Source organism: Halichoeres trimaculatus, unplaced genomic scaffold (assembly GCF_033239565.1).
Source record: "Halichoeres trimaculatus isolate MK-OKI-2021-1 unplaced genomic scaffold, fHalTri1.1 fHalTri1_scaffold_3, whole genome shotgun sequence".
Taxonomy (NCBI): Eukaryota; Metazoa; Chordata; class Actinopteri; order Labriformes; family Labridae; genus Halichoeres; species Halichoeres trimaculatus.
The window spans coordinates 41,449,766-41,465,584 of NW_027437181.1; the positions used below are offsets into that span (position 1 = coordinate 41,449,766).

Consider the following 15,819-nt stretch of genomic DNA (forward strand, 5'->3'; position numbering starts at 1 on the left):
CAGTGCCTGATTGAGATTTCGAAGTGACCGAAGTGTTGAATGTGTGTGTGTGTGTACCAGCAGGGCAGCCGCAGCCGTCATGGCAGTGGTTTTCACATAATTTACTGGCCTTAGGTGTGGAGCAGGTGTCAGGACAGGAACTGCTACACTCCTGAAACACCATGTTGTATGGACATGTCTTGCCTGTGGAGACAAACACTTTATAGTGACAATGAGGCAAAACACTCCAACTGATGAGCCAGCAGCACGTCCACACAACTACAGAAGTTACGTCATTTACTGAGTTGGCACCCTTACGGCAAAAAGATTGAGTCCTCCATTGTTGGGGTTTTCCTCCTGCATGGACACACTGTCTGGAGAACTCTGAGACTGTTCGACAGAGCAAGGCGTCTTTATTCTTTCCTTTGAGGCACTTATCAGCCATACAGACTTTGACGAAGGCTTCCTTATCCAGAAGGTTTTGGCAGCTGCTGAAAGAAGCAGCGGAGAAGATGTCCTCACAGGATTTCTGAAAAACAAAACAAATCAATGTTGCAATATAAACACAGAGTGCTTCGTAAATTTATTAGACCATCTGTCTTGATAACAAAAACACCCAGAACCGTGAAGAGCAATAATTCAGACTCTTTCTTTCTCCATGAATTCTCAAGACAAGAATAACATACAACCACGAGCTACCCACTGACCATAGCTGATAACTTCTCATACAGGCATATCAACAAGAATCCCTGATTAAAATATTATTTGATTGATTTTTAAATGACTTGCATTAACAATTTTCACTGAAAGAGTCTTACTGATGTCCAGCTAGCTACCATGGCTAATGGATTCTTATCTGCTTCATCTGATGATGATTCAGCATTAACTTTAATCACTACTGCCATCATCACCACTTACTGTTTAAGTTTCCTGGTAACACTAAATTTCTCTCACCTGCTCTGCTGCTGTCACTATGACTGATGGACAGGATCCAGAATAAATATACTCATGTCGTTTAGCCTGCTGAATGAGCATGCTAACAGAAACCAATGTTTCAGCTAAGGGGCTCTAATTTCGTGGCACAGTGCAGGGGGCGCAAGCCTGGCACACCCCACACAGTGTTAATTTGACAATTTGGTAGACCTTCTGCACAGAGATGGGTGTGACACCGCACCAGGGGGAGTTGATGGCGCGCCAGGGGGAGGTGTCAGCAGATTCATGTTGGTGCAGTGACAATTTCATGCCAAAAACAGTGCAGAAAGTGCGCTGAAAGCTCGCCAGCTCCAACCTGGTCTATCCTTGGCACAAAGCGGAGTACACCCTCCGCAGCTGTAATTTGGTGACAGCTGCACATGTGCACACACATCAACAAAGCCTTAGAGGCGGGTTTCCAGAGTGTCAGACACATTTTAATGCAATAAACAATCACTATTTAATATAACCATCTGAACCAGCATATACATTTATATCTATATTAACTGTCCCGTCACATCTGATGTCAGATTAAAGCCGTTTAATTGAAATCAGCTGGAGCAGTGATGCAAACTTTGATATGACATGTGATCAGGTTGATATGAGGCCAGGCAAAGTTAACAAATGACATCAAGGGGTTTTGACCAATGAGAACCAAGCATCTTAAATAGTTGAAAAGTCAGGAAGATAAAATGAAAAAGAAACTTTAATTTATATGTTGAAAATGAATGGGATGGACTTACCTTAGTCCCACAGCTCTGGTCTGGGATCTGGTCAGGTTCCTCACAGTTCTCATCTGATCCAGTCACCTTGTGGGTCTCAGCAAAGTCTGTCACAGAAATGGAAGCCCCTGCAGGAAAGACCGGTGACAAAGTTATGAGTTTTTTTTGCCCTGTTATTTTCAGAATTAGGAAAAAATGTGATTAATTGTATTTTCTTTGACTGTTGAATGTTGAGCTTTATGCAGACAGCCTATAGTATCTGAAAATATCTTTAAATGTTCTGTGCTGTAAGTTTTGATGGATAAGAGTCAGCCAAATCACAGGATGAGTCAACGTTATCAGGTCAAGAATGGTTCATTTTAGGTAAACAGTATCTTACATGTTAAATCTACAGCTTATTTGTTTTACCTTAGGAAGCATGAAGTTGTAAACTCAATAATGTTATGGGCTGAATACTAAAGTGGGGGAACAGGTGAAGTTACAAACAACACTAACGTATGGAGGTGGAGGTGGAGGTGGAGGCTGTGAGTAGTTACTTATTCACTCTGTCTGACTTACGAGAGGCCATCTTTTTCTTAAAGGAGGTCATATTTCTCTGTAGAGATACTATGTGTGCTGGTGCAATTTAATATGCTGTAAATTTTCTTTTCATTAAACACTAAAGGACATTACCATTTTCAGTTAAATCATTGTCAACGCCATCAAAGTTTCCACAGAGTCCACAGGTCTGGTTCTTGTATGCGTCTGGCATTTCAATCTGTGAACACACCCCAAACATACAGTCAGTGTTGGTGAAATCAAAAGGTTTCAGCTTTTCATTTGATTTCTTTGTCAGGGTCTGTGAGTAGTTTTCAGGCAGGCAAGTCTCTGTTTTCTGTTTCAGCAGATAGATGAAGAGCAGGCCACGGTGGACCTGAGACTATCTGCAACTCCGGGCTGCTCAGAACCAGGCTCACACACCTGTGCCTTGTGATTAGTTGATCATGTGTGTGACAGAAAGAAGATGGTCTTTGGTTTCAGAGTAGCACTCAGATGTTTGCCATACCGAGGGAAAACTGTGACACCAAAAATATTTTATTTTGTGTATTTTGGTGTCCATTTATCTAAACTTGATTTAGCTTTGTAAAACTCTAAAATGAATAAAAATGATCCATTTTAAGGTAACCTTTAGATATAGGACAGAACTCTGCTCCAGTTTGGTAAAATGACCTTGTCATACCTAGACAGATCTCACACTCCTGCTGCTCAGAGCTGTGTGCTTTTTAATGAGATGGTCTGACTGTGAGTCTGTTTTGATCAGTCACTACAGTGGCACCCTTAAAATGCTACCCCACTGCCACAGTGTGGCTCTGCATACGTTTGCAGACCTCTCGGGAGTTCACAGGAACAGGCCTTTGCAGTTGCACCATTAGATGATTTAGCGGTTGATCTCTGATTGTACTGTATTATCTGAGGTTATTCACTACACTCTGAGTCATGTCAATGTGTTATTTTATCCTGCAAATGCCTGGGCTCCTAACAAACATAGAACATGTGTGTATGTGTGAGAATGTGATTCTTACATCCAGCGAGTCGTCCATGTTCCAGACGGCTTTGATTCCCAACTTGGAGTCCACAAAGATGCTGGATGTTGTCTTTCTGATGCTCACACCGAATTTGGTGTATGGTGGAACCACCCTGTAGGACAGACAGAGTGAGTATGGATGATCAGAAAGATTAACAGCAGCTTGCCAGTCACAGAGCCATCATCTGGACTTTACTTACGTCTGGCCATCCACCTCCAAAGCACTCTTGGTCAGCGTCACAACAATGCCATCCAGCTTCATGAAAATTTTGCTGATGGTGGGGATGTTGTTGACTTTCTTGTGTCTCAGCTGGATGTTGAAATTCTCAAAGGATTCTTGACATTGTGAGGCCAGCACGTGGCTACAGCTGGACGGCAGCCTGAAGAATTGTCCGTCAAAGGTCTTCCAGTTGTAGTTCCCCCATGTTGAGCACACACTGTTGATGTGAGCGTTACCTAAAACAACGTGGACAAAGCAGCAGCTTTCATTGTTATAACAGATCCATTAAATCATTTCTGATAACTAGATGGGAACTCAGAAACATGGTTTATGTTTCTACAGACTCGTTCCAGCCTTATGGCACCGAGTACTTTCTGCTGTGTTTGAAGAGTTTTTGTGTTCTTAGGTCTGACAAAAGAAACTTTTTGAAGGTGTTGGTGAAGCTTGATGGAAACTGTGAAGGATAGTTTCATAATCAGAGACTTTGTAACTATCAAACTAATTATAACAGAAAAAAAAACAACTTGAAGTTTTGCAGGAGCAATATCTGATAACAGAAAGTATAAACCGATCCAACACTAAAGTTCAGTCTCCTCCAGACCTCACCAACAGGAGTTCCTCTTAAAAAACATCTAGCCCTCTCTTCGTGGTATCCAAACGTCTCCTGGGATGACAGAAGTGCTGAAGGAACTTTTAGGAGTCACTCACCGGTATCAGTGAGACAGCAGAGAAGCAGCGTCACACAGAAGATCCCTAATGTGGATCTGAGCTCTGAGGTCCCCATGGTTGCCCTGAGGACTGACCCTGTATGAAGACTAGCTTGAAGTATGTCTCCTTTTATATCCTTACAGTCAAGGTGGAGCTACACCTCTACTACAGGTAAGAGCCAGAGAAGGAGGCTGCTCCATCACTGATCCCTCCCCCACTTTAAAAATCTTCAGTGTAGTTAACTTCTGACATTTACATGTTAAATAAATACATGTGAATGTTCACAAAGTTACTATTTGTTTACTCAGCAAACATGTCAGCACCTCCATCAGTGTACTGAGCAGCTTATTCATCCTACAAGCCTCTGTTATACACTTTATATAAAGGTCTGTCTCAAGAAATTAAATATTGTGCAAAAGTTCATTTATTACTGCTGATCAATTCAGAAAGGGAAACTCATGTTATGAAGATAAGGGGTCTCAAAGCCACAGGCCAGATGTGGCCCCTGAACCCATTTCATACAGGCGGTCAGTTGGTATCAATAACTGTTAAAATCCAATGTTGTTCTTAAGGAGTATAACCAGTATTCAAGTAAATATGGAGTAGTATGCAAAGTGGAGGCAAATCAAAAAACAGCTCCAGACTTGTTCAGTCTTCAACACTGTGGGTCTAAACCCTCCACCTCCCTCAGCAGTGCTCTTAGGGGTCTGACAGCAAGGGTTTGGCAAGAAAAGCCAAAAGCAACTAAAAAATAATTCATGTTAATAAAGTGCAGAGTGGGCCTGTCTGTGTGGAGTTTGCATGTCCTCCCCGTGCATGCGTGGTTTCTCTCCAGGTACTCCGGCTTCCTCCCACAGTCCAAAAACATGCTCACCAGGTTAATTGGTCACTCTATGATAAAAGTATGTGAGTGAATGGTTGTCTGTCTCTGTGTCAGCCATGTGATTGGCTGGCAACCAGTCCAGGGTGTACCCCGCCTCTTGCCCAATGACAGCTGGGATAGGCTCCAGCCACCTGCGACCCTGAACAGGTTCAGCGGTATAGAAAATGAATGAATGAATGAAGTGCAGTAGAGCATTCAGTTTACACCTCTACTTTTTTTTGCACGTTTGTTTTCCATTTTTTGTGGAACACCTGGAGTGCCCCCCCCCCCCCCCCCCAACAAGACTGGATGCTCAGCAGCCCTTGGCCAATTTGTTGAAGAACCCTGAAAATGATTTCATACACAAATAGTGAAATATTCCAACATTAATTTGTTATTAATTGTCATTTTTATAGCTTACAGATATTAAAAACACTCAAAATCAATAAGACCGTTAAAAGGCTCAGAAAATACCTCATAGTTTCCTTCTGGAGATCTGGTCCTGAGATTCATTCAACACATTAATATCACTATCATTTTGCCAGTTTTGGTACTTTTGGTGCAGTAGATAGGATCCAAGCCCTGCTGCAGAATGAGATGAGATCTTTCTACAGTTTGACAGCAGAAGGGAGCATGAAGTGCTCTGAAATGCCCTGGTGAATGACAGTGGGGAAAGTTTTCAGACACCCCATGTAATTGTAAAATTACTGAGAATCACTTCTGTCTCTTCAAGTACAATTTCTTTTGGTACAGTCACAGCTAATAAACTATACAAATCCTGAAAAATCAATAAAAAAATCAAACCTAGTTGGTTCCATAAAAATACATCAGAAACTTTAATTATTGGATCGTTTTGGTCCTAGTGATCCACTAATGAAGGTTGTGCTTTTAATTAAAAGACACAATTGTTGTTGCCGTGCTCCATGTCTTTTTAAAACCAGCACATTTAAAAATTCTTCACAGACAAAAATGCCGGAACAATAAATGCCAACTATTATCAGATAGAAGCTCTGCTTATATATTAAGAAATGGACTAAAAAGGAGACAGAAAGGTCTGGACTTGGCTTTGAATGGACCTCCAATTTCCAGATACCAAAGCATCATGGGAATCATCAGTAATACAACGATTAACTGTGACTCTTCAGCATGATTATCCATTTAATAAACTCTACATCTTGTTTTCTCCTGATGTTCAGATTACCTCATCAGAGACATGAAAAAATATTTCCTGTGTAGAATTTTTTTTTTTGCCTTGTTCTGGGACATTATTCTTATGTGGTGTTTCTGACAATTTTGAGCTTGGGGTACTTTCTGGAAAAGTTAGTTATTATTATTATTTTTTTTACCCTTTAGTTAGCCTTTAGCTTGTGTTTATGCCTTTAGCTCATTTTTTCAGCCTTAAGCTTGTGCTTTAGCTTTTAGCTCACCTTAAGATTGTGTCTTAGCCTTTAACAGGTGCTCTATCTCTCTCCTGTTTCTCTTTCTTCTGCTCTTCTGTCCTTTTTCTGTCTGACAGATGGTGGCTCCAGTATCCACCATCACTACAAAATTAATCACAGAAATCGTTTTCAGCAGAGATCTGATCTTTTAAGCTTTGTCAGCCTGCGTGGTGTTGTCATTGGAGACCAAGATGTGCCAGAAATCAGTCCGGTCCTGCTTGACCTGATCAGGAAGCTTCTAAGTGGCATTTAAGATTTAACCTGTGTTTACACTGATAATCTCTCTTTAAATTGTGGATTACAATCAGGCATTTATCTAGAAAAGAAACTTTTTCAAGTTCACTTAGAAACCCATAACAACCCCTCTGAATTTGAAATCTGAAATCAATCAAAAAATACTTTTTTGATCCTATAGAGAAAATTACTTTTCAATTTACAGCTACCCCCATTCAAAAAAGTGTTCAAATATAGGAGAAGTACAAACATAAACATAAGTGTTGTTAAAAAAAATGAAGTTACAGCATAAAGCATAAAGTATCTACATTCTACTTAGAAATATGTGGTGTATAAATAACGACATAAGTAAGGGTTGTTGAACTCATACTGATGTAAACTTTGGGTATTGCACAGAGGCAATTATTGCTTATTATTTGTTGGAACTCAAAGTGAGTCCAGACTACACCTGGTGATCCACAGAGTGAGAAGTTGTCCAGTCTGATGGCAACAGGCGGGAATGGCTTCCTGTGACACTAGTGGTACGTTTAGGTATAAATGTGTATACGTTTATACTATATTCTGAAAAAAAAAGAAAAAAACATTTTTTTATCTTTTTAACCAAACCAGTATAAATTGAGATTCAAACAAGTGACTGTCTGTGTCTGAGGGATCTGTGGTCCACACCCATCGCTCAGCCTGCTATGGAAATGAAGACAATATGGCACGTTGTTGAAGTGTAAACAGAACATGTGTCACTCTAAGGAGATGAAGGACTTATGGATTTGTGTTGATGTAAAAGTGCTAAAGATATAATCCACAGTGACTCAGCTCCCGCGGTTCAGGACATGCATCCTGAATTTGTCAGTAAAACTTCTGTACAGTCAATTTCTAGCGTGAAAGTGTGAAGTCGATTGAGAAAAGCAAACCTTGCCAGATCTAGCTTTTGGTCCAGCAGTCTCTACAGTAATAAAAAAAAAAACATGAACAAGATGAATTTTTGTCTAGATGTCAGGGTTATGATTTCAGTGCTTCCACAAAGAGCTTTTGCTCCAGAATTAATAATTGGACATGTGACGCTGCGCCTGGCACGTGACTAGGGTTGCCACTGTTGAGACAGTAAAATAAAAAATAAGGGACTAAGCGGGGTGGGGGTGGGGGGTGTTAGTGGCCTGGCTACCCATGACTTTTCATGTCAGTAAGTGAGAATTTTAAAGTGTTTCTTTTTGTTTTTTTTTTTGTTTTTTTTAATGTGTTAAATTATTTTTTTTCTCTTTAATCATGAATGGCACTGGTTATCAATATTCAATATTGTGTTAGGGGTGTTGGTGGCGCAGTTGGAGAATGCGTTTGGTCGGTAATCGGAAGGTTGCAGGTTCAAGCCCAGCTCTGGGCGACACATAGTGATGTGTCCTTGGGCAAGATACTTAACCCCAAGTTGCTCCCACTGCTGCGTCAGTGGTGTGTGAATGGGTATGAAAGGATGTACTGATGGATAGCTGTCATAGTAAAGATTGGATCCATCAGTGTGTGAATGTGAGTGCAAATGGGTGTGGATGGGTAAGTGTGACCTGTGGTGTACAGCAGCTTTGAGTGGTCCATGACTAGAAAAGTGCTTTATAAGCTCAAGTCCATTTAAACGTTTTTCATGTTGATTATTAAAATGTCTGTATCCTTGATGGGTTGATGAAAAGTAACCAATCTGAGAAAATACATTCAGTAAAACACTATAGTAGCTCAAAGATAATTTATGCCATTTTAAAATCTCATTCTCTTGTTTTATTGGGAGGATTCACTTTTCCAGATTAATCATATATCATTATATAATGAAGAGCACTTATTCCAACTGCCTGTCTTTAGTGGGCAAAAGTGAGCTCATGTTGAATTTGGGCAGAATGGTGCTGCTTTCAAGGCAAACTGAAAATACAGGTCAAATCCCATCGTACTAAATCAAAACAGGACGCAATGTTTAAGTATGAAAAATGGAATGATTCTGTATTTATGGGATGGGTGGCAGCCCTACAAGTGACTGTCATCCTTCACCTTGTTAATTGAACTCAACAGCTGGACCTGGACAGCTATGAATGAGAAAGAGCTCACAAAAAAACACTGATGCTTTCTCACAGTGGCAAAAGCTGACAGGACTGAAAGGTCTTTAAAGTAATGCCATGGCTGCTGAATATCTATGGGACATGATATCACTTATTTGATTTTTCTTTGTTTAATTTATTTATGAGGTAGCAAGCAGAGCTAAAGCTAGCAGCAGGTTAACGGCCCGTCACTCAGTACGTTTACATGTAGCCAGAAATAAGACTATGGGCCTGTTCAGCACAAGATTGGACTATTAAAATGTATGGAAACAGCTTAGTTGTACCAAAATTGGACAAAGCATAGCTCGACTGACCAACCTAGAGCATGCCATTGCTATTGGACTGTTGTTGGGTTCAGCAGGACTCAGTGGTGCCTCAGTGTTCAGCCGAAAGAGGAAGTAGATGACGATAGATTCATAGGGTGGCTGTGCTTAGTCTACGGCCCCAACACAACAAACAAACACCATGACACATTAAACCACAGAGACCTGCTGCTGCACCATCTCAGCCATAGTCCTTACAATGTGGATTCCTCCTCAGCTGAACCAAAACTAGTTTGATACGTACGTAGCTTTGCTTATCAAAAAAGGACACAGCGTTGTTTATCAAAGCAGAGTAAGACGTTTTCAGACAAAAATACGTCTGTCTTTTTCTGCATGCATACGCAGATAAGACCAGGCCTTCAGCTGTGTCTACAATGGAGCCTTACCGTAGTCAAACTGCTGCGTGCATGGGAACGTTGAGTGTTTTCACTGACCTTCTATCTATCTGCCATCTGTTAGCAGATCGCTTTTCTGATGCAGTTTGTCGGAATGATATGTTTTATGAAGACTTAACATGGTCCTCTGTGTGTTTTCATTATGTGAAGGAAACATCAAGGCATTTACACCATGCAAACAGGAACAGGAAGGCGAGGCTGCCATCCCTGCCAGTGAAACCCCTTTGCTCTGTGTCTCCCTCTGTACGTGAGTTTCAGCCCTGGACAGATCTCAGTAAACATGACCGTTGCTTAGACTGTTGTTTGCACTGAAGTTGAATAATGTCCCTTTTTTTAATGAATCATTTTAATTCATTTTTCATTTGGAGGTTGCTGTATTTACCTACGAGGAGGATGTGTTCTCGCTTCAGCTCTGTACAGAATAACCTCTTTGTTGGTAAGACCAAACTTCCTGACTGTGGTCCACATGCTGACTCACAAGCTAAGCTGACAACTGAACAAGCAACTTTTTATAGATCCCAACAAATGACAATGGAGACTAAGTAATAGGAATACCTGTCTGTATCAAGTATATAGACACAAGACGCTCACTTGGACATTATGAGTTACAATGTGGTTGATATTTTTATGAAAATATAATAATCAATAAAAAAAGGTTAAAAAATATTAGTATGATATGGGAACAGTAGGAGCAGTAGATATTAAACACACATTGGTGATGTTTGATGTTTGATTGTCATTTGCAGAGTGAGCAGGAGACACCAGTTCAACAGCTGAATGAAAGGTGTGTAAACGGCTCTGACATACTCTGTTCAAATGTTTCTCAGGTGAAAAAGATAATCAGTGTTTACCCTGCTCTTCTTTACAGACATGGGCTTGTACTCTGCTTGTCTTTTTCTTTTTCTTTCTGTTGTATCTTCACACTGGGACTGAATGTAGAGGAACATCAGTGCAAGTGAATTTAACCATATCTGCAATTCCCCACGTCTATAGTTTAATAACTTTCTGTTATGTTGGTAGAAATATTCTTCAGTCCATTTTTCTCACTGAGTGTGTATCTTTCTCCAGACTTGACTGGGATGATGCACACGGCATCCTTGTTGTGTCTTCTTTACATTGTCATGTCTGTTGTTTTTTTGTTTTTTTCCAGGACAGGCAGAGCTCTAAAGACACAGATTGTCGTGGATGCACTGTCAGCAATCAGCATGGAGGACTCAGTGCGTGATGCTAAAGAAAGCAACCCAGAACCAACAGCCACCGACATACCTTCATTCCCAGGAGCAGATCAAGCCCAGATCAGGGATGGCATAAGTTGGCCACCCTGCATCCACTGCGTACCATGACAACTTGCTGAATATCTCATTCTTCCTGTCAGTGTGTGTCCTGCCTCTGACCCAAACACCAAGGGACAGGGTCCAGCATGTCAGTCATTTAAGATCAGATCAGTGTGAGATCTAGAGGCACAGCTGCAATCAATGCATGGGTGAGTTCCTGTCTACCACCCCCATGTTCTGTCCGAGGTTTCTGCTCGTTAAAGGGAAGTTTTTCCTTGCCATTGTAACTTGCTAAATGCTGCAAAGTCCTGTACTCATGGTGGGTTAAGATAAGACTCCTTATCTTGTCTTGATGTTGGGTTTCTGCAAATAAAATTTTATTAACATTTACGGGTCTAGACCTGTAAATGTTTTTGTAAAGTGTCTTGAAATAACATTTGTTATGATTTGGCGCTATATAAATAAAGATTGATTGATTGATTGATTGATTGATTGATTGCATGCCTTTCGATGATTCACTTAATATGTGTCATGCATGTGGTGAAAATTGTTAATTTACCAGGATTATTGTCGCACAACATGGTGAATTATTGATGTGTTTTTTGCTGCACTGATTGGTCTGACCAAGAAAAACATCTCAAACACATTCAGCTACATCATATGATCACGAAACAGGTGAGAAGTGCAAACAGTTGTCCGAAGAACAATTGAGATGCAGAAGGCCTTTTTTAAAGTGCTGTGAGACAGACAGTCGTCTGCCTGGGCCACAGCATCCTGTTGAAGGAACCAGACAAAAGAAGTGGACAAAGATCCCAAGGAGCTGGAGGATCATCTGAAGGCTGAGCCGGACCAGTATGAGAGAAGTCCGAGAACTGACCAGGACTTACTCTGATCCTGCTCAGTTAATAAATGTCAGCAGATGCAGACAGAAAAGCCTGCCGCTCGTCTTTTTAAAACACAATGCAGAGTCGAAGGGTTATTAAACCATCCAGCTGCTTTGAGGGGCAACTGATCGTGATTACATTTGGATGTGTTTGAGCTGCATGCTTAAAGGTAGAGTCTGCAGGTTTTTCCTCAAAAATAAAAAATGTCGTTTACAGAAATAATCCTGCTGAATCATCTGCTGTGGGCCTCTATACATGTGTGTCAGTGTCTCTGTCTACCTCAACACCCTACTCTGGCTGTATTTTAATGATTTGGTTGTTTCAGGTTTTTTTCTGGGTGGAGAGTAGATGTGGCTACCTCAGCCAATCATAGCATGCCCATGACTTTGCACATGCTATCCTGAGCGGCCATGATAGTGGACTTAGCATGAAGAAGAAAAACACAACCAAAGTGAAAGGAAACTGCAAATAAAAGCCTTTTCCTAAACTTCAGTGAAGCTTGGTCCGATTTTCACTCACTTTCAAGAACCTGGAGAGCAGCATGGGATGAAGAGCAATGTGAGTTCGCTTCCTGCTAACCAGGTATGTGTCAAATACCCGTGATTAGCTTGTGCTAACATGCCAAGCTAGGTGATAAGAAAATGATAAGAAGGTGAAAATGATAAGATTGGGGTCAATAAATGAGATAAACAAAAACTAAAATGAGCCGAGGGCCACGTGCATTAATATACGTGCACTAATAATGCTCCTGTGAGGAGAGGGAGAGAAGGGAGCAGGAAAAGACTGGGACATAAGAGTCTTTCCTCTTGTCTTCTACTGAAGTCTGTCACTCTGGGCTCTAATTTTGTAGACCAGGTGCAAGCGCAGACCTGCCCTGTGCGACCATCGCCTGTGTGCGGACAGGGCGCGACCGGTGCACTTTGCAAGTTTCCTGCAGTGCCAAGAGGCACACTGAAGGCACAGCGAGGCGCAGGGGTGCGCTTCCACGCCTCCCTCTGCGCAAATGGCAGAGAGGGAGGAGAAAAGCTGTGAGTGGGTTTAACACAGCCGAGCGCTGTTTTCACCAATCAAATAAGTGCCTCACCTCAACTTTAAATGCCCTGCTGCCGAGGCGCAGCGTCTGATTGGTCTGAGTGATCCCCGCCGCCGTGGAAAGTGTGCTGGAAAGACCCGGTAGCAGAGACGGTCAGAGCCGCTGTCCCTGCAGCAGGAGAATGGACAGCGGGGCGCATCGGAGGACACGAAGCGCGTCACCGTGTGGGCCAGCTCCCAGGACAGATGTAATCTGTTCCTTTGTCATTAATAGGAGAACAAAATGAAGAGACAGTTACACAGCTGGCTTATCCATTCAGAATACTTTTGATCCACCTGCACTCCTGGTTTGTCATCGCCAAATAGCAGAACCTTTGGTGATATACTGTATACTCTCCCGGTGTCTCCACCTCATCCTCCTTACAATAATGTACTCCATCTTTTTAGATCAGGTTAAAAATAAAGACTAAAACAGAGAAATATGGGAAATCACAGGTAAATCCTGAGTGACATACATTTTTTTTGTCTCTTTTTTTCTTCGTCTTTTCTCTCCCTCTTTTCTTTGAATTAAATGAAATGAGAGAACCAGATATATACTCTGTATCAGATGTTAAGGCTGTTTATTGTTTAATTGTAAGATGTGCATCAAACTTCCAGCTGCCGTCAGGTTAACTTTACATTATGACAAACGGCTTTAATCCAACATCAGATGTGACGGGACAGTGAATATAGATACAAATGTATATGCTGGTTGAGACAGTTACATTAAATAGTGATTGCTGTGATTGTTTATTGCATTAAAATGTGCCTGCCACTCTGGAAACCTGCCTCTGAGGCTTTGTTGATGTGTGCACACATGTGCCCCTCTCACCCAATTACAGCTGTAGAGGGTGCACTCCGCTTTGCACCGAGAATAGACCAGGTTGAAGCTGGCGAGCTTTCAGCGCACTTTCTGTGCTGTTTTGTTTTTGTCACTGTGCCAACATGAATATGCTGACACCTCCCCCTAGTGTGCCGTCAACTCCCCCTGGCGTGCCGTCACACCCATCTCTGCGCAGACGGTCTACCAAATTGTCAAATTGGCAGTGCACGGCGGTGCGCCACGCGAAATTAGCAGTACGCAGGGTGCGCCAGGCAGTCAAAGTTCAAAGGTCAGTCCCACGGTCTACCTGAAGTAATAACAACTCTCTGCACACAGCTGAGCTGCAGTTTGATGCTGAAGCACAATGAGCTGAACACACTGAAAACCTGTGTGAAGTGTCAGTGATGAGTTTCCGTCACTAGAGGGCGCCAAGGGGCTCATCCATCAAACTGAAAGCATCAGAGCAGTTTACATGGAGATGAAGAGACCATTCCTTTCAGTGTGTCTGTCTGAGCCTCACTGGTGATGTCCCCTTGTTTCATCGTTTACTGCGCTTTAAATGTCTCTGTTTACCTCCCGTGGAGGCTGCACTGTGTTTTTCTATCTTCTGTTGGTGCCCTGCAAAAACTGTTTATGAAGAAAGAGGTAAAAGTAATCGTTTCCTGGAGCTTGTCATGTTGATACGCTTCAAGTGAGGCTTAATACCAACATAAAACCCTGCAGGTTTTCATTTATTCACTTAATGTTTAGCGCTTTGAAGTCTTGGTTATAGTGTGTCATTAAAACACTCTGACATACACAGGTAGTGTAGAAAACTGTCAAAACTTATCTCCACAGCTCTTCATTGAGGCAGAGTCTTGGAGGCTTTATTTATCTCACGTTAACAGTTTGACACATTAATAACTGAATATCACAGCTGCTGCTGACAGCTGTTAAAAAAGGAATATGTCCGCAATGCATAAACTTCAGGGTCCCGTCTCGGCTGGACATGCCTGAAACACCTCTCTTGGGAGGTGTCCCCCCCAGATGCCCGAAATACCTTATCCAGCTGAAGTTAGCAAAACAAATAGAAGCTGTGACTAACGTAGTTTGATGTGACAGCATCAACTGACAGAAATGACTCCACGAAAGAGAGCTGCTCTGAGTAACAGACTTTATTTTTGTAGAAAACATGCATTTGGTGTAGACAGTGGAAATGGGTAGAAATTACATTTCTCTATGTGATACAATTCAGAGAAGAGGTCATTAGCGTGAACTGTCCCTGTTATAACATTTCACTCACGGATACACAACACTTCTACCTGGTGTGTTCAAACAACCCTGGGTGAAAACTGGATTTTCTATTTTTAATTCAAAGTTAGTCTTTCTGATTAAATCCATGAGTGTTAAGCTCTGGCATTTGTGTGTTCAGAGGGGCCCATCACAAAGCCAGACACAGCCCAGGACCTCAGGTATCAGGGTATATTTCAGGGTATATATTCATAAAGAGGGCTTTGGTTGATCCTGGTCCACAGTGGAAATGATGTTTGAATGACCTTTTGTGATCACATCTCAAACTCAAAGAACCAGAATAGTTTTGGTGACTTTCCCTCAAAGCAGATCTCCTGTTTCCTCCCAATACTCAGTAAAATGGATCCAAATGTGATGAATGGATCCAAGGATTAAAACAACACACATTGTTTTTATAGCAGCCTTTGTTGATCTTCTCCATCCACCAGCATTCTTCATCTGGCTTTACTGATCTGTTGCCGTGAATCTGCTGAGCCATTACTCTAAGATGTTCTGAGGATGTTCAGTTCAAGAAGTGTTGCCATCCAGTCGGTTACAGCTGTGAAAGGTTTAAAACCTGCAGTTCACGTAGCGTGAACGAAGCTCGTCGCAGAGGCATCAGAAACCACGAAGACAGCAATTCAGAAAAGGTAAAGAAAAACAATTTACAGCAATGATAAACATGCTTAGTCTGGTTTAAAAAATAAAATAAAAGAAGAATTCAGTCCAAATAGTGTATTCCTCTCTTCTGTTTTTTTTTTTTTTTAATCCTTAGCATGAATTAAGACAATGAGTTCAGCTTATGGCTGTGAGGAAAAAAAAACATTCCATTATTCGCTCATTTTCACGGACAACGCTCTCTCCTGGATACAATCTTATCTAACAGACCGGAAACAATTCATCTCCACCAACAGCTGCTCCTCCATTACTGCCCCCCTGTCCCAAGGTGTCTCTCAGGGCTCGGTGCTTGGTCCCCTCCTCTTTATCCTGTACCTCCTCCCCCTCGGTCAG

The 15,819-nt window shown here is 41.7% G+C and overlaps 1 protein-coding gene across 1 annotated transcript in view; it reads right to left on the bottom strand.

Annotated features, from left to right (window-relative positions):
* The window catches only part of LOC141787390 (uncharacterized), a 33,359-nt gene extending 29,118 nt beyond the window's left edge, over positions 1–4,241 (bottom strand). The window contains exons 1-7 of the mRNA XM_074665679.1: positions 4,166–4,241; positions 3,438–3,693; positions 3,236–3,350; positions 2,346–2,430; positions 1,695–1,801; positions 298–508; positions 58–183 (exon numbers count right to left, since the gene is read on the bottom strand). Coding sequence (XP_074521780.1) covers positions 58–183; positions 298–508; positions 1,695–1,801; positions 2,346–2,430; positions 3,236–3,350; positions 3,438–3,693; positions 4,166–4,241 — 976 coding nt within the window. The remainder of the gene's footprint in view (positions 1–57; positions 184–297; positions 509–1,694; positions 1,802–2,345; positions 2,431–3,235; positions 3,351–3,437; positions 3,694–4,165) is intronic.
* Positions 4,242–15,819: the final 11,578 nt, after the last annotated feature.